Source organism: Helianthus annuus, chromosome 8 (genome assembly GCF_002127325.2).
Source record: "Helianthus annuus cultivar XRQ/B chromosome 8, HanXRQr2.0-SUNRISE, whole genome shotgun sequence".
Lineage (NCBI taxonomy): Eukaryota > Viridiplantae > Streptophyta > Magnoliopsida > Asterales > Asteraceae > Helianthus > Helianthus annuus.
This window is the reverse complement of record NC_035440.2, coordinates 40737886-40760572: the sequence shown is the minus strand read 5'-3', so window position 1 is coordinate 40760572 and position 22687 is coordinate 40737886. Positions and strand designations below refer to the sequence as shown.

Here is a 22687-nt window from a genome sequence, read left to right as displayed (position 1 = left end):
AAAACATCTTAGAATCCGATTTAGATTTAAGACATTTTCTTCAGACCACTCCCCGATAAAAACAATGTCGTCTGCATAAAAAAGATGGGATATCGAAGGGCCTCCATTAGGCAAAGAAACTCCTTTGAATACACCTCTGTCCACCGCTCTCTCCATTATCACGTTCAAAGCCTCCAACATAATAACAAAGAGGAATGGAGAGATCGGATCTCCTTGGCGGAGCCCCTATACAGTTGGAATTCCGAGGTAGGGGATCCATTTACAAGGACCGAGGACCTACCCGATTTCAAGCAAGCTTTAATCCAATTTCTCCAAAGATTAGGGAAGTTCGAGTTTTTAAGAATTTCCAAGAGGAAATTCTAATTAACCGAATCATAGGCTTTCCGAAAGTCTATCTTGAAAAATAAGGTCGGTTTCTTAAAATTTTTGGCCCAAGATAATATTTCACTAAGGATGAGAGGACCATCCAAAATAGACCTCCCTTCAATGAAACCCGATTGAACGGGAGAGACCACCGACGCTAAAACCGGCTTCAATCTAGATGCTAAAACTTTCGAAATAACCTTGGGAATAATCCCGATGAGGGAAATGGGCCGAAAATCCATTACCTCCATAGCATCCCTCTTCTTTGGGATGAGGAAAATAAACGAGGAATTGCAACCGATAGCCATTTTCGGTCTGGAGTACAATTGACTAAACATCTCCATAAAAAATCGTTCCAGTAAGATCCAGAATTTTTTTACAAGTTTGAAGGTGATCCCGTCCGGCCCGGGCGCCTTATCTCCCCCACACATTGCTGATATATAATCAACGCAATATAGCGCCGCAAATAGCCGCAATACAGTCAATTTTCATAGCTGGCGCAAGCCTGCGGGTTTCCGGCGCAACCCAGCGTTGCTTGGAGCTGCTGATGTGTTTTCAACGCATCCTAGCGTTGAGCTTTGTTAACTTTCATTTTTTTAACTAAAACTAATACTAGAAAAAAAAACATATTTTCGTTTTTTTTTATTTTGAGTAAATTACAAGTTTTGTCCTTTATGTTTACACCAAATTGCAGGCACTGTTCTTTAACGCAAAAGTTAACAAGTTTTGTCCTTAATGTTCTAAAATCTTGCACGTTATATCCTTTAGGCCAAACCCAGTTAGATTTTTTAGTTAAATTTGGTCACTCGAGGGTATTTTAGTCTTTTTACTTATATATTTAAAAATATTTTATATAAATATACATATTGCAGCTATGAAGGTATAATTAATTAATTTCTCTTAAAAACACAAACACAAAACCTTATCACTTTATCCTAAAACAATCAAACAAGTTCAACAAAAACCTTCCAAGTCAGACCATCTTCCACTGAACCTAATTCCCTACGATACCCTCCAAACTAGGGCTGTAAACGAACCGAACGTTCAGCAAACAGTTCGTGAACCGTTCGGCGGGAAGTTCGTTTACGTTCATTCGTTTAGTTAATGAACGAACATGAACAAGAAATTTCGTTCGATTAGTTAAATGAACGAACACGAACAACTGTCTCGTTCGTTCAGTTGCGTTCATGAACGTTCGGTAACGTGTTCGTGAACATTCGTTCATGTTCGTTTGTTTATGTTGTTCATTAAATATTTTTTAACATTTATCTATTTTATCTAAACCTTTTATATTCCTTAATTCTTATTTATCTCATTACCCAAACAAATAAAATAGGAAAACCTACCTCCACCTTTATTTCTTATTATTCGCATCGAAAAATACAGTTGAACTTCGTTGATTTTATCTGTGTTCGTTTGTGTTCGTGAACCGTTCATGAACACGTTTATTTCCTTAACGAACGAACACGAACAAAAAATCTCGTTCGGTAAGTGTTCATGAACCGTTCGTGAACACATAATATTCTTAACGAACGAACACGAACAAGGCCTTGTTCGTGTTCGTTCGGTTCGTTTACAGCCCTACTCCAAACCCAAATCACAATGATTTTCCGGTTACCCATTCCGCCGTAGCACAAGACAAACCACCGTCATCCGCTGACGTTGGCCCACAGGAAAAACAAGAAGATGTAGATGTTGATGGTTGCTCAGATCCGCCGTAGCACAAGACAAACCACCGTCATCCGCTGACGTTTGAAACCCCCTTTTCAAACACTCACCAACCAAATTTTCTATCTTTAAAAACCCTAATTATTTAGGGTTATTACAGATTCAGTTATCAAGACAGAACAAAAAAAGTTTAAGGATCACAGCGTTGGTTGTATTGGATGCCGGAGGTGGGCTGTATTGTGGCCGACCGTTGTGGCTGGATATTTTTGTCACACCCCGACCACGTGGAACATACAAAACGTGGCGGAAACGTCTGGGAGTGTTGTAACAGAATCAATTGTTTCAAATCCATGGTAAATGAAGTTTCGTTTTATTAATCAAACATGGAAGTTTACATTGCTTTAAATAAGAACCAAAGAATACATAACATAAATTAACTAGTTCTTGTCTCGTTTTAAGTCACTAAGGCACAGGTCCGCCTAAGTATGTCTTGATAAGTCCTATGCATCATCTCCTGAAAACACATGTGAAAATAGGTACGTCAGCATAAAAACGCCTGTGAGATACATTGGTTTTGTGAAAACGGAATTCATGACTTATGTTTGAGAAAATGTTTAGTCATGAACCTTGTATTTTGCTTTGTCTTGTAAATCATTTGAAAAATGGTAAGATCAAATGATATGTATAAATAAGAGAATAATGTATGGTTAAATGAATAACCATGTAAACTGAGTTTGTATAAGATATGTTGTTTGTAAATCAATGTCTTGTGAAAAGTGTGTTATTTGTATAGAATGTTATATGTCTCAAATTGAAATGATTCAAGTAACGCTACGATATGTAATACCACACAAACACTTATATATAGGAAGTACCAGCGGCGTATCCACCATGCTTGTATCATATTACACACGCCTCGTTACTTAATCACTTACTCAAACCAAACCATCAAGATGAAATGTTTAACAATGGTAGAAATGTTTATGTATAGTCAAATGTCTATTGTCAACTGTAAATCATGTCAACGGATACAACTGGTTTACACGGTTCAATGGTTACAAACGGTTCATATAATCGAAGGGTTAAGACGGTTCACATAGTCAAATGGTTACAATGGTTCAAAATGTAGTATAATGTGTTCATATGCTGGATGAGCATATGCAACAGAAATGCAATGTAATGCAATGTAAAGCAATGTACTAAGTACGCACACAATGGGCATACATAGCTTGTAATGTAAAGCAATGTACTAAGTACGCACACGATGGGCATACATAGCATGTAATGTAAGGCAATGTACTAAGTATGCACACAATGGGCGTACTGTAACACCCCGTGTTTTCCAAAAGTCAAAGTCAAAGTCAAGTGTTGACTGTTATTGGAATTAAGGATTAATAAAGATTAATTTCATTTTAGTTTCATTTTGATTTTCGTATTATTTGGAGTAAGTGTTGTATAATCAAACTAATCGACCGATAATCGAACTGTGAATCAACAACCGACTGTGAATGATAGGAAGTAACAACGCAATAAAGCTAATCAATCAATAATCAAGCTAATCGAATCAATCATCGAACTCAAGTGTGGATAGTTTTAATGCTTTTATACGTGTGTGTGTGCCTTACGTGTTATTTGTGCATGTTTACTTTATGTTAAAGTGTGTGGTGAATCAAACAAAATCAATCAAGACTCAAGGTGAATCAAACTCAATGGAAATCGAATCCAAATCGTGGTGTAAGGATGCTTGTATGTTAGATATAGTAGTTGGGACTAAAAGTAATTTGATTAGGAATTCTATCATTCTCAAATCATCGTTCATCGAACTCGAAATATCAAAAATCGTCGCAAAACACTCAAAACTAGGCAAGCCGTTCGAACAGGGCAACCTGATCGAACAGGCTAGCCGATCGAACAGGCTGTTCGATCGGGCAGCTGCTCGATCAGGGATGCTGTTCGATCAGCTGACCCTTTCCTCTTTTGGAAGCCTATAAATAGGGCTGTCCTTGTCAAACTTTCCACTTTTGGAAAAGCTCTGACCGACCAGCCTCTTCTTCTCACTAAATCTCAGATTTCTCTCAAACCGGTAAGTATTTCGCTCTAATCCTTGTACGTTTTTGTTCATTAATCGATTCTCCATCTTTCTATCTTTCAAAATCTGAATTTCATCCATGAAATCACCAAGATCTAGGTGTTCTTGAGTGATGTCATCATGGTGTTCTTGGTGTTCATCAAGAACTTCATGTTCTTGACTTCATTCAACCATGAATAAGCTAGATCTAACCGATTTCCACATAAATAACCTAAAATCTTCCAAAGATCTTAACATTTCACGGTGGAAAAGGATTGGAAGATTGGTTTTCATCTATCTTTCAACTCTTTTACACTCAAAAAGGTGAAAACGAGACTTGAACCGATTTGCAAACCATTCTAAACAAACACATGGTTCAAGATTCGGGTTTACCAAGAGATTTACCGATCTCGGGTTAAACGTTAAACTTAAGTTCCAAACCGCCTCTGGCCGAGCTTGGGTGATTCCTGCTCGAGTCAGTAGACTAAGTAGGGACTTCAGCTTCGTGGTTCAACTCGTAGTCAAAATATCTCTAAAACATCAACAATTCACGGGAATAAACAAGTGTTAAGTGATAGGTTAACCGAATCGAGAAGCTGGCCGAACGGCTAGGCTGTTCGATCGAACAGCCCAACCGAACGACTATGCCAGCCGATCGACTAGGCTAACCGATCGACTAGCACTTAGTCCCACAAACTCACAAAAGTGTAGTATTGACGAGGTACTGTTCGATCGACTACGCCACTCGATTGTAAACATTACTGCTCGAATCATGAGATACTATACTTCAAACACTTAGACTTTTTGAAACATTGGAATGTCACCCGATCGAACATGCCAACCGATCGAGTGACATATTTGAAAACAATGCAATGCTAACCGATCGGTTGGGCTAACCGAACGAACAGCTGTTCGATCGGCCAACCTGAAAGGTAGTACAAACCATCATACACAAACACATCCTTCTCATCAAAGGAAGAAACAATCCACTTGAAGGAACCAGCCGATCGAGCCAGCCGGCCGATCGAATGGATGTTCGAACGGACTTTCAAACCAATCGAACAGCCCACTCGATCGAACTGCTGTCCGATCGATTGGTCTATCCGATCCGGCTTCCACTGTTTACTTTTTCCGCGTTACTCATCGTTGTGTTATCGAACTATTCAGGCTAACCTATTCTCAGTGCTCCCTTCAATCCACAATCAACCACTGTGAGTATACTCGATCCCTTTTTGCTTTCAGCACTTTTGGGTGTTACATACGTAATCTATCAAATTCACAAACAACACAAACTATTTGAACGCTAACCTACTTGCATGTATTACTTGCCTAAATGATTGCTGTTTATTATGTTTACACGTGGAGTGCTATCTACCTGCTTTAGCAACGTAGTACTATAGTTTGGACTCAGCACCCGTTCCCACGGGGGTTGCTAAGGACAATTACTTGCATGGATTACGGTGGTAATCATGTATTGCGAACTGTCCCGGACAGTCAACTCGAAGTCGTTGGTATCGATGGTCCCATGTCGATAATTTACATGCATCGTTTTCCCTTGTGTACGTGCTTGGTTATGCGTAAACTATTCGAACTTTATATGCTATATCAAACTTGTGTACTCACCTTTACATTATATGTATTGACTTTTATTTTAACGTATGTGACAGGTGTTTAAGCTACTAGCGTGCTAGGGAAGCGAGGCAATAATAAGCTTCTAGGAGCCTGTGACCTTAGGACAGTGTCCACGTACCTGCTCCAGGGCCATAATTATCTGTAGATCTTGTACTGGCACCTGTAGTCAGTAAGATTTACGGATAGCCGTCTAGAAGTCTTAAAACAATATTTATATTCGGTCTGTAATAATTAAGAATCTGAGTAGTCGGAACAGTTCCCATATTGTTTAGTTGATTTCTATGATAACTTGTTATTATTTGGGACACGGTATGGGACGTGTTATATAACTGAATTGTATGATAGTTGTTGTGGAAACTTCTGAACAATCTGTTTCGCTCAGTGCCGCGCCCCGATGATTCCGCCATCGGTTGGGGTGTGACACGTACGTAGCATGAAATGTATTGTAAAGTGATGTACTAAGTATGCACACAATGGGCGTACGTAGCATGAGATGTATTGTAAAGTGATGTACTAAGTATGCACACAATGGGCGTACGTAGCATGAGGTGTATTGTAAAGTGATGTACTAAGTATGCACACAATGGGCATACATAGCATAAAATGTATTGAAATCATGTACTATAAATGTACTAATGAACATAGCAAGTATATGATGTGGAACAGGAAAGCACGAAAGTAACAAGTAGGCACATGTGTTTCACCCCAAAACAGTTTGGAAAACAGTAAAAGAGGGGTTCAATGTACTCACCTGAGATTGCTTTGTAGTTCTTGTATAATAACCAAATAATGCTAGAGATCACGTAATATCAAACGGCACCTAATAGGTAGCTATATTAATATACCGGACCAAAATCGGAAGGATCGGATAGTATGCGGGTTTGTAAACCAAACGAGTATGGAGACTCGTGTAATATGGTTTAACAAAGCCTACATACTAAAATGAAACCTAACCTAAGTGCTTACGGCCCATTACGACCCGTTTAGGTAGCTTATGCTACCTTAACGCGTCGTTCGCGTAAAACGCGTTTGGAACGCCTAACATCGTGGCCATAAGGTATAACCTCGGAAGGTTATAGCTATGGTCACCTAATGTGTTTGGTCGGATCCTAATGATCGACCAAATGGGTCGGGTTCGAAAGTATAAGCGATGGTTTAGATCGCTTACCTTACGGCCCTATATAAGCACTATACTAAAAGTGACGAGCTAAGCATGTTAGAACATGCTTAACTAAATTTAGAAAACAGGTTTGGCATCAAAACAAACGGCTTTGATGCTCACGAGTAGTTTGGTTACAAAATACGCAAGAATGCGCATTTTGGCCGAAACTACGACTCGTCACTGAGCCTAGATAACGTGGTAATCTGTAGGTATAGTCACTACGGACTATAACCATCGTGATCACGCTCACGTTATGAAGTTCCAACGAACTTCGTGTTGACCATAGGCTGGTCACGCAGAAAGTCAAACAAAACGTTGACTTTCGGACTCGAAAAGCGAATAAAAGAACGAAAGAACACTTACGAAGGGTCCCCGAAAGCTAATCTCGATCCAGGAGCTCAGGTATGAGAGCAAAGGCCTCAACTTAGAGCTTTAGATCAGATTTTTTGTGGGTTTTAGCCAAAGGGGGGGGGGGTATTTATAGGAAAAGTAAAGCCGTTAGGATCGTTTCTTGAATATCGTGCCACGATCCAAGCCGTTCACTTGTCGCAAAGTTGTGGTGCCTTATTTTGCCCCCACCATAGGAATCCGACACGTGGCGTTGCCTTTTGGGTGATCGAAAGGCCAATGAAAGTGGATCAAACATTGAATCTGGTCTGCATGTCTGATGCGGCCCGCGTCAGGATTCACAAAAGGCTCAGGTGGGCCGCCAGGCCCTGTCTGATCCGCACAAACTTTCAGCAATTACAGTTTTAGTCCCTGTTACGTATTTAAGCCATTTCCGACACTTCTAAGGCCCGTAAAGCCAACTTTAAGGCCCTAAAATGATGCCTAAACATTGTGGACATGAAACATGCTCAAAAATATGTCGGATGTTGGTTCGTTTGGCCGTACGATCGCGATGTTCGGTTAATTACGACGGAATGCGCATAAGCGCGAAAAACGATCCAAATGATGCGACGAATGGATTTTTCTCATGCCAAACACTAAGGCATAATATAAGGATGCTTAAATAAATTTTTGGATGTCCGGATGTATTCAGAACGTAAGTTATGCGCGAAAGTGCAAACTTATGCACTTTTTGACACTTTTAGTCCCTGAATGATCCAAAAGTTTGTTTTAGCATACCCAACCCTTCAAAGCCTATTTCTAAGCTATGTAAAGGATATTTATGGTATGTTTAACTTATGGACATGTTCCGGAATGTTCATTACAGTTCAAATTGGCATACTTTCGCAGTTTGTCAAGTTTAGTCCCTGTAAGCGAATTAACTTGTTTTTTTGCCATACCAAAGCCTTCAAAACTTATTTCCAAGTTATGTAAAGGTTATTTAAGGTATGTTAAGTATATGATGGTCTTCCGGAGTATTTTTCACATTAAACTGAGTACGTTTACGCACTAGTTTGCGTATAATTCCCCAGAAAGTGTTGTAGAGTTTGAAATTGAACAAGAATTGATATGTGCAAAAGATACACATATTTATACACGATCCCAAGTATGAAATACAATATTTCATCGGCTTGGTATTTGTTTGATGGTCGTGGTGACACAGGTGTCACAATTTTGGTTGAGGTTGAGAGAGGGAGAGAGAATGAAGGTTGAAGGAGCTTCTAAACGGGCAGTGTTGGTGGTGGTTCAGATCTGAGCAATGGATGCGGTGGTGGTGGCAGTGGGAGATGGGATGCGGCGGTGGGTGTTGATGGTGGGAGGTGGAGGTGGTGGTAGTTGGTGAAGAGAGAGAGAGAGAGAGAGAGAGAGAGAGAGAGAAATGAGAGGAGACTGTGTTAGGAAGACAGTCAGAGGGAGAGATATACTTCCAAGTTTTTCAATATTTATATTTTATTTAGTACACAATTAGTCCCTAGAGATGTAAAATGACAATATTGCCCTCATGTGAAAGGCACATGACCAGATTTAACCAAAAAATCTAACTAGGTTTGGTCTAAAGGATATAACGTGCAAGATTTTGGAACATTAAGAACAAAACTTGTTAACTTTTGCGCTAAAGGACAGCGCCTGCAATTTGATGTAAACATAAAGGACAAAACTTGTAATTTACTCTTTTATTTTTAAATATTTTTGTATTTTGTTTTTATTAAATAGAAATATATAAAACAAAACGTGTGTTCGCTTGCATATTCTTACTCATTTGTATTCTTAAATGTTTATCCCCACACTTACATATGCATTGTCTCAATTGCACCTCAAACGTACCTGGGATTTTACCAAACATCCCCACACTTGGGTAAACGCATCCGGGGAGATAATTACCTACAAGAGCGCACACGCAAAACAAAACAAAAACACACTATTCTATATCCTCATGCTGCCTACTGAGAGCGCTAAGTATATGGGTCTTCAGCCAGACCGTACCTGATATGCTCAAGGTGGTTCAAAAGGATGTTTGCCTCCAGATTTCTCTAAGTAATCTGGCTTCCAATACTCCCAAAAATTTGCATCCATACGCCAGTTAGGATCAAACTTGGCCTCATCGCCCTATATGCTCTCACCATCAGGTGGCTTGCCAATTTTTTCACTCTTCTGCTCATTTGTCTTCTTCACATGCTTTCTTTGTTCCCAAGCTTGGACCTGTCACACTTAATACCAATCTCATCTATTATGTTCTCACTCACACGTGAAGTGTATGAAGGAACACATTCGTTAGTAACATCTGTTTCACACAACTCATCAACAACATCGTAAGTAATAGATTTTGAATAAACATTAAAGAATAACTTACGATTTTCAGAACACATGGTGATTAATCCATCTCTGCAGTTGATTTGAGCATTGGCGGTGTGCAAGAATGGACGACCCATAATTACCTTTTGTTGATCATTCATCCTTGATGGTGCATTGTCCAGCACCACAAAATCTACCGCTCATGATTCCTTTAATTAAACAAAAATGAGTATATAAGACACGGTTATACATTCATTATGTAATTTTCAAGAACAAGGCAATCAATCACATCAATTCCAAGCAACATATGAAACAACTAAATAGAAATATCCAATTAAAATAAATTGCAAGTACAACGTATTTCAACAAATATTAAAATTTAAAAGTAAACATAGTTTTTCATAACAAATGAAATAAGAAAAGATAGATAGGTGGTGGATCATTCATCGACTTCTCTATAGCCCATGTCAGCATCGTCGTCATCGCCATCATCGCCATCGTCACCGTCGTCATCATCGTCATCTTCAGCAGCAACCTCATCCGACTCTTCATCCTCAGGGTCCTCTTCAGGATCCTCTTTGGGTTCCTCATCGGGTTCTTCTTCAGGTTCTTCCTCTGGACCCTGTTCGGGTTCCTCTTCTTCCGGCTCTGGTTCGGCCGGTGGTGATGGTGGTGCTGGTGGTACACGCTGGTCCAAGAAGTACGCCCTCCAAAACGTCTCGTGCAAGTTATCTTCTATAACTTCGACCTGAAAATCTCTCCTTTCGTTAGCTTCTTCCATGTTTCGGTTAGCTACCTCCAAGTCCCTTTGTAACAACCCGACTTTTGAAGTCAAAAAGTCAAAGTCAAAGTCAAAGGAAGAAAAGATTGCTAATCAGATCTGTCATTTCTGACTTAATTATTGCTTGTATTCTCAACCCGTTAATCGATACGTTAGTTGAGGCTATTTTGTTTTATGATTTGTAATATGTGAAGTAAAAAATGCGATAAACGCAATTAAACGCTAATCTACTTAACGCTATCTCATCGCGGTCGCATCATAACTCGAATCGCAGTTATTGGTATTGTCTATGTGTGTGTGCCATTATGTGTTACTTGTGCATGTTTATTTATGTTAAAGGTGTTATTCGCAAACGCAATCGCAACTCTATCGCATCGCAATCTAATTGCAAACGCTAAACGCAGGCTAAGTTTCTAGGCTTTTTAGTAGTTATGTTATTTGTGTAACTAATGTGTAATACTATCGCATCACTTACTCGCAACTCGCCCCAACGCAACGCAACGCAACGCTTGAAACGAAAGTCGGAAACTAACTCGCACGCGCCATCCGATCGAACGACCGTTCGATCGAATGGTCATCCGATCGGATGGCCATCCGATCGAAAGGCCGTCCGATCCGTTCCCTTTGCACCGTCTTTCTCACCCTCACACTATAAATACTCAGCAGTCACATCAACTGTTCATTGATGTGATAGCTCCCTCCGACCCAGTGCATTCTCAGGCTATTTTCTCTCGATTCCTCGCGAATCTTGTAAGTTTTCACTCTAAATCTTGTACTTCCTTAATCTTTACACACTTTCTCATCGATTTCACCAACAAATCTCACATTTCCACCGTGAAATCCTCCGATTCGGACTGTTTTAAGATGATGTCATCATGGAGTTCTTATGAACATTGAAGTGTGACCTCATTCCACCAAGAACGGTTCGGATCTAAGGGATTTCAGCATGTTTAAACACTGATTTCATCATAATCTAAACATTTAACAACTAGATTCAAACTTTTCTTCAACATCTTGAACTTTTTACCCGAAACTGTTAGAATCTGGGCTCGTTCAGGCTCTCCACTCATTCTTTGGTAGAGAACCGGTCTGAGAATGGATTCTACCGAACAAGACGACCGATTCACGGGTTGAACACGAAATCCCGTCAAGAACAGTTGGTTTGGATCGAACGGGGTGATTCCCGTCCGACCGGATGAGTTGGACGTGATGAGATTTCCGTTGTTTAACACGCCGTCATACCGTCTCCGTCAAACCGCAAAAACTTTCTAAACTTAACTGATTTTACAAGTTTCCAAACAAACGGGTTACTCGATCGAATAGCCGTCCGATCGAACGACCATCCGATCGAACGACTATTCAACCAGGTGACTTGTGATTTTCAACACTTAAACAATTTTCAAAACTTCAAGTTTCCAATGGATCACCATCCGAGCGAACGGCCATTCGTCTGGATGATCGTCCGACCGGACGACCTGATAAGTAGATACACTTCATATCTTTTAAAATGCTACAACGAAAACTTCAAAGTTCAAACATTTTTACAAACACATTCATCCCATCGAATGACTATCCGACCGAATGGTCATCCGTCCGGATGACCATCCGTCCGGATGGTCATCTGATCGGACCACCATCCGTCCGGATGACCATCCGTCCGGATGGTCATCTGATCGGACCACCATCCGTCCCTCATCTCACTCGACACTGTTTAGCTCACTGTTCAACGCTTACACTATTGTTCTCTGATCAGACTAATCTCCCAAGTGCTCCCTTCAATCCAAGCTTGTGTTTATTTATTAAACACGAATTGTGAGTATACTCGATCCATTTTTGCTTAACGCACTTTTGGGCTTAACGCACTTTTGGGTGTTACATACGTTACTTATATCAAATCACATCGACACACAACGCAACTACCTTTATACGCTAACCGCCCTGCATGTTATACGTGTTATTCGATGAATGCTTGTATGTTATGTTTGCACAGTGATTGTTGCCTAACACCTTAGCAACGATAGTACTATAGTTTGGACTCAGCACCTGTAAGGGGTTGTTAAGGGTATTTCTTCACATGTCACAGTGGTGATATGTGTTGCGCATTCTACAACTCGCAGTCATTTCTGTGCATATTTCATTGTCGATAGCCTACTTGCTTCACATTTCTACGTGTTACATGCTGGTTATGCGTAAACCGCTTTCGCTACTATTATACTACTAAACTTATATGCTCACCTTTACACTATGTGTATTGACCTATTTTAACGTATGTGACATGTGTTTAGGATGCTTTTATTTGCTGGATGTCATGGAATCGAGCTTAGGTGGTCTAGAAACGAACTAAATAAATTTGAGTTGTCGGAACAATGTTATTGTCTTTGAGAAACTATGTCTGTAATAACTGTTTTACTTTATATGTTATGTTATGGGACATGACGTTAAATATTTGGTAATTATAGTTGTTATGGATTCTCCTGGACAATCTGTTTCGCTCAGTGCCTCACCCCGATGTTTCCGCCATCGGTTGGGGTGTGACATATAACAACCCTCGGTAAAACCGACACCCTCATAATATTTCTGACACCCTAATATATCCTAAAAATATCCCAATATGTCTTTATATGCACCCCATATGTGAAAACCGAGCCCCAAAGTAGATTATAATATATATAGTAAATTAAAAACAATAAATAATAAGTTGAGGCGGGCCGCATGGGACCTCACCTCAACTTAACTCGGGCCGCATCAGGGTGTGAACCGGACTCCGCTGAAATCATAAGTTCATGCGGGCCGCGTATAAGATAGCCTAAGTTCATGCGGGCCGCGAGTGTCTCAAATGGTGGCGCAGCCCGGTGATGACACGTGTCATCATCGTGGCGGACCTACACGCTGACCCAGCCAAGCTATGCGTTGACGGGAGGTTGACGCGGGCCGCGTTAAGCCTTGCCTTATCTTACGCGGGCCGCGAGAAAGTCAAGATCAGACCCTATAAATAGAGGCCATCGGCTTCAGTCGACAATTCGTTCACAATTCACTTCTTAAATCACAATTTCTGTAGTGGCGTTACTATACCCGGGCATTATACCCCCTAAAATAGCGAGGTTCTGCTACGATGTAAGTATTATAACCCCTGGAGACGTATTAGATACGCTGCCCGATTGATCTAGGGTTCCGTAACGGCTGTCGTGGTTCTGCCCGACGTAGTCGTTGGAATGCCGTCTCGAGGAGGGTATTACTAATGTTAAAATGGGTTATTATACTAACACACGTGCATTTATGTAAATTATAGATATTCACCAGGAAACCCTAAAGAATAACCTAAAACAGCAATGTGAGTAATCTCCTTTTTGTGAACTGTTTTTACAAAACCTTACATACTTTTCCATGCGAATAACAGTTATTGAGTATTTGTAAGAATACAATTATCGTGGGTATGTTGGGGTTTTGTATACAAAATTGGTTACAACCTGGTTAAGGAGTAACATTTCCACAAGTCGGGTGTCGACAGTACCAACGGGTGATAATTGATATAACTTGGAAACAAATGTAATTGCGGGATCGCCCTCAATACTGTTCACTGTGAATTTTATTTAAACCTGATTAAACTGGGATTCACTTACCAGTATTTCCCACTGACAAAATGTTTTTAAAACGCGTTTCAGGTAACAAAATGTGAAAGCTAAATAGAAGCCAGCTGGACAGCACTGGAGGCTTGGAAAAGTGGCAATAAAGTTACCTAAAAATAAAATGGATGTTTTTATTAAATAAATAGGATTTATTCCTATGAAACGTGTGTATTGAAAACTTGGGTTTTTACCCATATGTTTAATGTTATAAAACATGGTGGTTTACTCTGATTAAATATTTCCTAACTACGGTCCCGATGAAAATTTCCGCTGCCAAATTGGATAAATAAATGTGATACCACCGAAACTGGCTCACGGCCGCCCGTTCCCGGGAACTAGGGACCGGGGGTTGTGACATGACACCCTTATCCTTCTAAGAGCATCTTGCAGATCCGCTTCCAAACGTTGGATCCGTATCTGGTCAGGGGTTAGGTGGACAGCTGCAGGAGCCTCAGCACGTGCCGCTAGAACAGGCAGGGAAGAAGATGCATCGGCTCGGGCGAGACGTGCCCTAGGAGAAGCGCGGGTCTCCACAGGATACGAAGGGGAATGAACCAAGGGTGCTTTCCCTGGTGCGTGGAACGTTCAGAAGGAGAGGATGATGATGACGCCATACTTGTGATACGTTACGTTTATCTATTTTAGTTTGCACAAAGAAATTTATAATATTGTAAAAGTAATCCACGTATAAATGCCAAGTAATACCATTACCATATATGCATCTAAGTATGACAAGCCTTGCAATCTAGAGTGGTGTCGTGGTTTCCAATAGAGAACGGTTATAGTCTGGTTTTCATAAAAAAAAATTATATTTTAAATCTAGTTCACTATAACCAGTGGCTCTGATACCAATCTGTCACACCCTCAATTTCCACATGCGGAGTATTACCGCGAGGCGTGTGACCGACCAGGATCTAGCCACTAATCATGTCGAACCAATTATTCAAAATCATAAAACTTCACTAATGAGTCAATGACATGATTAGCGAATAAGTTTAATTGTCCAAAACACATTTTATAACGAAGCGGAAAAATAAAGTTAAAAACCAAGAGGAACTAAAACCACAAGTTAAGTAGACGGATAAAAACATAAAGTTTTTAGCAAACCACCAACTACTGCAGATTGCAACGCCCATCCTTAGTTGTACCTACTGACCTCCAAAGCATGCAACTGCATGTTAACAATAAAGTTGGCGAATACACAAAATTTGAGCTTAGTAAAAGTAAAGTTCACAACGTTTTGATATAAGTATGACTCGGGTAGCTAACCCTTATCATATGACTAAACTGTGTACCGAATGCTGACGTTTTCGTTTGTGCACTCAATAATGTCTATCAACATTAAAGCAAAAGTGAAGGTTAGAAGTTCACGCCCGGCCTCCAGCCCGGTGTGAGGTTTGTCAAACCTAATAGCTTTATCAACTAATACCCCGCGTATGCCCACCCAGCAATTTAATCGGTAAAATACAGGGACTTTCATGATAGAGTTTTTCGTTTAGTCTATGTGTACTATCCACCTCTAGTGGATAGCATGTTTCAGTGGTCCACACAAGGGACGCGCGCGTAGCCCAAACCAGGGCTACCGTAAAAAGTGTTGTCCCAAACCAGGGACGCATGCTTTTAGAAAAAGTTGTGAACTCACCATAGGTTGCTCGGTAGTAAACTTGAAAGGTAATCAGGAAAGTCAATCTCTTCCTGATATGCACCATCTTGTTGATATAAAAACTTGCTTGTTTGCAAAAGGGCACCACCCTATGACAATCAGCCACTTGAAATGTATGGTAATAAGCTGCATTATGCAGTATGCACCATCTTAAGAACATCTTCTGACTTGACCCAACAAAAGGAGTATAGTAGTTTAACTAGGGCTGCAGCCTGCAAACAAACCGAATGAATTGTTCGTTTGTTAAGAAAATATGTGTTCACGAACTGTTCATGAACACTTACCGGACAAGATTTTATGTTCGTGTTCGTTCGTTAAGGAAATAAACATGTTCGTTTGTTAATTTTTAGGCAACGAATGCAAACGGATGTTCATGAACACAAATGGAAACAAACTTATGAACAGAATATATAATACACTAAAAAACTGATGAATTATTGAACAAAAACTAACAAGTTACCGAACGTTCATGAACATAAATGAACGAACGTGGCCTCTGTTCATGTTCGTTCATTCAACTAAAACAATCGAAATTTCTTGTTCGTGTTCGTCCATTTATTTAACGAACGAACACAAACAAACTTTCCGCCGAACGGTTCAGGAACTATTCGATGTAGGTTCAGTTCATTTGCAGCCCTAAGTTTAACCTTTAGGCACCACAAGGGGCTTAGCAACAGCAAGAGAATGGAAGTATATCCTTTAATTATCCACCAAATCACAGCAACGAGTGAAGTGTGTAGCCTTCACTAGCACCTAATCGAAACTTATTTAGAAGGCTATAATTAGTATTTTATATTAGATTGTCAATCTGACAAGAAACTTGAACCATAGTTTAGTTATATTCAAAATATGTATTAGCTAAATCCTTCAACATACAACCTTATTTATGTCATAGACATATCAAAGTATCAAACATACATAATCTAGACACACGTAGAAACTTTTTACATAAACACAAAACTAAACTCGATACTAAACGGTACCCTCGATCTGAGATACGTTTATTAGACTCAGTCCATATGCAACAACTACAAAACGATATATAAGACACAAATGACAGGAGCTCGTGTTGTCCCCAACAACAACTAAATTTGACCACAGTAGGCTCAGACACAAATCGAGCTCGTATCATCCCCAACAACAACACCATCCACCACATCAACCACTCGAGCATAACAACCTAAACCATCGTTATAATTGTAATTCTGTTGATTTTCTGCGGAACCCGACAACACAGAACTACCCTTCACCACCATCAAACCAGTACAGTTCTGTTTGTGGCTCAAAACCATAGACTCTTTACCACCATAAAACCGCTCACTCCGTTCTTGCTCCACTTTTGTGGTCATCACAGACGTATCAACGTCTAATCCGGGCTTCGTTTCAATGGAGACCTTTAACGGATACTTGATTTTCACTTCTAAACTTTCAATCACCTGACCAATTTCATTTGTGATCTTGATTTTAGTTTTCCTTTTGTATTTCTGATCAACTTCTTTCTTGGTACCTTGATCTTTAAACTTGAGTTTGTTCTTAAACTTGATCTTTTCTGTTAATTGGGTTTGCAGATTGCCTGCGCTTGAATACACCCATCCAGTAACTTCACTCTCTCTTTCTCCCTTTATCTCAAATTCTCCATCAAGAAGTTCGAATTCAGTTTTACGCTGAATTTCCATCGACGGGACCTTGGATGTCACCGTCTGTGCTTTAACATCCGAACAATCAAACCAAAGATGCAGATTTGCATCCACAAGCCAAAATGAAATACCATCAGCAACTTTAATCCCAATTGTATGATCCTTGTCATCCAACAGAAGCCCTAAAAACGGAGTCAAATCTATATCATAAGACGGAAGATTAAAAGCTCCGATCGACACAACCGGCTCCCAAAACAGTGGATTAATTCCACCCGTAAATATTACCGGAAACGGAACCACATCCCCAACTAATTTCCCGTCTATCGTCACCAAAACTTCACGGTACGCTCCGTGAGCTCGTCCGGTCGACAAATGGTTGGTTTCTACATATGAATCTGAAGGATTCATGTACCAGAATTCATCATTTCCATGAAAAGATACATACAATTCAAGCACAGCTTTGTAAGTTCTATTAGATATTTTAACTTTTTGAGTCTTCACATCAAATTCATCTTCAATTCTAAACCAAAACCCCTCATTAACACCAGCAGAAGCAGATATCGGAACCACTAAATCGGCAGGCTTATTATACGGATATAACGAATTTAACACTATATCACGATCAAATTGATCTAATTTATCTCCAATTTCATTATTTTCAATAGAAATTAGCTTTCGATTCAACAAGTGAGCTTCTGATTCAAGCGGAACAATAGATAACGGAACCCTAACGGAAGTGGCAGAGTAAAACAACAAAGAGACATTAACGTGGTAAATGCCGGTAAACTCGTCGTTAACTAGGTTTTCAAGCATAACAGTGAGTGTGAGATTTGACTGAGAAATAACCGAAGAATACCTACTCACATCCTTCCGAACCTTCCAGAAGATTCCAGATTCAGTCGGCTGAGCCGTACTCGTCCGCAACAGCTCTACGCCGTCGATCCATACGCCAGCGATACGGTCGTACTGCTCGCCTTTACATTGGGCTCGGAATTCGAGGACGGCGATGGTCCAGTTACATGTGGGCGGTGGTGGTGTGTAGTTGACGGTGACGGGGGGAATGCCGTAGGTGTTTGCGAAGGAGTGGTTGAGTAGGCTGACGAAACATGACGGAGTGACGTCGTCGGTGGGGAGTGGGTGGGTGACTTCGAAGTACTGTTTTGGAGTGGTGTCGTTTGTTGTTGATTTGAGGAAATGTGGTGGTGAAGGTGATGATTGAAGTGACGTTGTGAAGAATACAGGAAGAAGGAGGAGGATGATGAGATTGGGGATTTTCATTGAAGTATTGTTGAGTCTTTTGTTGTTTGTTATTTAGTCCAGTTTCCTTGTTGAGAGGTGAGGTTTGCAGATCGTTGAGTCTGTATTATTGGTTGAATACTATAGATGTCATCAAAAGGGACATTCTCAATATGAATGTCCCAATGCAGACAAAACAGTCAATTATGTCGAATATGAGGAAAATGAAGAACTTCTTTCAATGGCTTCCATTGACACTGACATTTACATTGAAAGATATGAGTAGGCTTCTAAATGAACCGAACGAACACGAACATGCCTCATGTTCGTGTTCGTTCATTTAACTTTAACCGAACACGAACATATAATCGATCACATTTTCTTGTTCGTGTTTGTTCATTAAGAAACCGGGCATGTTCGTGTTCGTTTATGTTTGTTCATTTAAAACCTAAACGAACAGTTCACGAACACAAATGAACATAAACGGACACAAATGAACATAAACAAAAAAAATTAACTGAACATATTTGAATAAACATAAACAAATTAACATGATTGAACAAACATAAACGAACACAAATGAAAGTAATTGAACAAATATAAACAAACACAACTTAACATTAGTGAACCAAACAAACAAGTCTAATATAGTAGTTTTTTATATCCAAAAACACATCTAAATTAAGGTTTATAGATAATAAATTTAAGTAGTTTTTTTATATAGATATTAAGTAAGTGATCAGTTACGATCTAAGAAAAATTTTAAAATTTCATTTTTATTACTAGAAAACTCAATTACTGATTAGTTATATTTATATAAGTAGTTAGAAAACCTAATATATTTATCAACATAACTATTTATGTATTTACTAAAATTTAAACGAATGTAACCGGACGTAAATAAACGAACGTTATCGAACATAAATGAACAAACATAAACGAACGTTCACGAACATAAATGAATGAATACAAAGAATGTTCATGTTCATTTATTTAATTAAACGAACACAATTTTTTGTTCGTGTTCGTTCGTTTATTAAATAAACGAACATAAACAAACTACCCGCCGAATAAGTTCACGAACAGTTCATGAACGTTCGGTTCGTTTACAGGCCTAGATATGAGGAAGAAAGTTTGTTACTGATGGCATCAATGGAATTTGGAAAATATATGGTTCCTCAATTCAGCTTGTTTTAATCACATGTCACGGACAAGAGAATGGTTTACAAAGCTGGATGAAACCTTTAATCACACAGTGTGGCTTGGGAATGATTTAAGGCTAGAAGTGAAAGGCAAATGGGACATTTGTCTCACTCTGGAAGGCATTACTCAAGTTATTACCAATGTTTACTATGTGCCTCATTTAACCTCTAATTTTATTAGTATGGGTCAATTGCAAGAAAAGGCATTGACCTTTTGTTATTCAAGGGGTTAACTGTGAAGTGTTTCACCCAACAAGGGGACTACTTATTATTTCAAAGATGTCAAGAAACAAGATGTTTCCTGTGATTGGTGAAATAAGTCAGTCTTCGACAAGTAAATGCTTTCAAGTAAGTGAAGACAAGCAACATTAGTTTTGGCACAAGAGGTTCGGGCATGTAAACCATAAAGCTATAGGAATGGTTAAGGGTCCACCTAGAAGGGCTGAAATATATAAAGTATGTGAAATATGTGATTAGAAAACAACAAAGAGAAGCAATTCCAAAGAAGAGTGATTGGCGTGCCACTAAACGATTACAGTTGGTTCATACTGACTTTCGTGGACCAATCAGTCCAACTTATCAAAGTGGCAAAAGGTATGTGTTGGTTTTAATAGATGATTTCACATGACGAACCTAGGTGTATTTCTTATCTCATAAGGGTGAAACGTTTGATCTATTTGAAAGTTTCGAGAAATTTGTTAGAAAATAAAGTTAGAACCAAAATAAGTGCATCAGAAGTGATAAGGAAGGAGAATTCACTTCATTCTCATTTAAGGAATTTTGTGAGTCGCATGGTATTAAGAGGCAATTAAGAGCAACTTATACTCCGCAACAAAATTGAGTGGCAGAATGACGAAATCGAACTATCATGAATATGGTTCGATGTATTTTGGCCAAAAAGTCCATGCCAAAGTATTTTTGGCCAAAAACTGCTCGGTGTCATATACTATACTGAACATATGTATTAGTAAAAGTTTAGATGACAAAGTTCCAGAGGAACTATGGACATGTTCGAAGCCAAGTGTGGAACATTTTAAGGCTTTCGGTTATGTAGTATACGTACACACACCTACACAATCGAGAACTAAACTTGATGCATGGAGTCATAAATGTGTTTTTCTTGGAATTAGTCAAGAAACCAAGGCCTATCAAGTATATGATCTACTTGCCAAAAGGATAGTTATCAACTATGATGTGCTTTTTGACAAAGAAAGAAATTGGGTGGGAAGCTAAAGAAAACAAGGGTGAGCTAATCATGAAGAAGAAGACAATACTATATGAGAACAAACAATTGGAGAAACTGAGAATTCAACAACGGTATATCAATTTCCCACTGGTTTAGATCAAACAGTCTTTCCCATTATGCAAAGAAGGTACAAACTTATCTAATCCATCATCTGAGACTAATAATGCAGAAAAATTCATCAGAAATTGCAGGAGATCATCAACATAATCACCCTAAACAAGCTAATATTGTCGAACCTTATACTTGAAATATAAGGGCCCCTGTTTAGATGGAAGCTTATTACTCTGATTTGTATGAAGATGAAGCAGGCTTTGTCCTATATAGTTCACTCAGGTGGTGTTTGTTTTTCTAAAAAAGATCTGCGTAGGCTCTTTTGTCTACGCCGCGCAGACATTTCCATCTGCAGACTGTTCGTTTTTCCGAAGACATTTATTTAAAAAAAAGTCTGCGCGAGCTCTTCTTGGTGCAGACTTGGCCCAGCCACTTCTAAGAACTTCTAAGGTCTGCAGAGGGTTAAACACCACCACCGTCCACCAGCACCACCACCGTCCACCAGCACCACCACCACCACTGTCACCGTCCACCACCACCACCGTCACCGTCCACCACCCACCACCGTCCATCACCACCACCCATAGTCCAACACCACCACCGTTTGTACACCACCACCAGTTTATTTTAGAAGTCTACATACGTTAAACACAAACAGTCTCCTTCTTGCAGACCGAAGAGGTTTGGTCCACCTATTCTTCTATAGATGTCTACAGATGTGGTCCGCAGACTGCAGACATTTGACCTGTTAAAAAATAAACAACACCTCAATGATCCATTAACTTATGAGGAAGCTTGTAAAGACGGGAAGTGGATTGAGGCTATTGCTATGAAGAGTGAAATGGAAGCCATCAAACAAAACAACACCTGGGAGCTGGTTGAAGCACCTGCTAGAGTCAAACCTATAAGAGTTATGTAAGACCCTAACACATTTTAATCGAAATGACGCAATGGAAATACGAGCCTTAAAATTTCTTTCATTAGAAACATTCTAACATGCTTGAAAATCCTTTTTAAAGTAAGTCTTTAACAATAATCACATTGTTCGTTCTCATTTAATAAATAGAACATATCATACGTTTACTATCTACATGACCGCACACTCCAGTACAATCCATGTTATGACACGATCCTCAACCGCTTACACACCATGATGATGATGATTCCATGTAACCTGCAGTCACCACATACATCCACAACATGAGTAACTGGTGACGTCATACATAAACTAAACTAACATAAGCAAACAACCACATTGCATTTTTTCTGCATATACTAATCCTCTCGGTTATTTTCCTGAAAAAAAAATCATTGCATCCACATGTCAAAACTTCAAGATCCAACAATACTATACCCGCACTTTCATTCCATTCTCAAAGACAACATAATTAGTATCGCTAATACTCATGCATATTAAAATCATGTACGCATACATTCTGTTCCTATTCGTTTGTATATATTCAATTCCACTTCATGCTTCAATACATTTCTACACATTCACACACACATACATATATATATATACACACACACAATTTGCATCCTATACATTCATATAAACAAGTTCTAGCCACATACGTCCATGCATAAAAAACCCACACAAACACGCCTACCTACTTACCCTTTACTAATCATGTTCATCTACGAGTCTCAACTATTACAAATAATTA

At 39.4% G+C, this 22687-nt stretch overlaps 1 protein-coding gene across 1 annotated transcript; it reads right to left on the bottom strand.

Annotated features, from left to right (window-relative positions):
* Nucleotides 1-16751: 16751 nt before the first annotated feature.
* Nucleotides 16752-18560, bottom strand: LOC110869897 (peptide-N4-(N-acetyl-beta-glucosaminyl)asparagine amidase A-like). The gene has a single exon (XM_022119101.1). It carries the CDS (start codon nt 18558-18560, stop codon nt 16752-16754), a length of 1809 nt encoding a protein of 602 aa, XP_021974793.1.
* Between the last annotated feature and the right edge of the window lie 4127 nt (nt 18561-22687).

Bases quoted from the DNA above. Each gene is read 5' to 3' on its own strand.
- LOC110869897 (XM_022119101.1), bottom strand. From the start codon at position 18,560: ATGAAAATCCCCAATCTCATCATCCTCCTCCTTCTTCCTGTATTCTTC.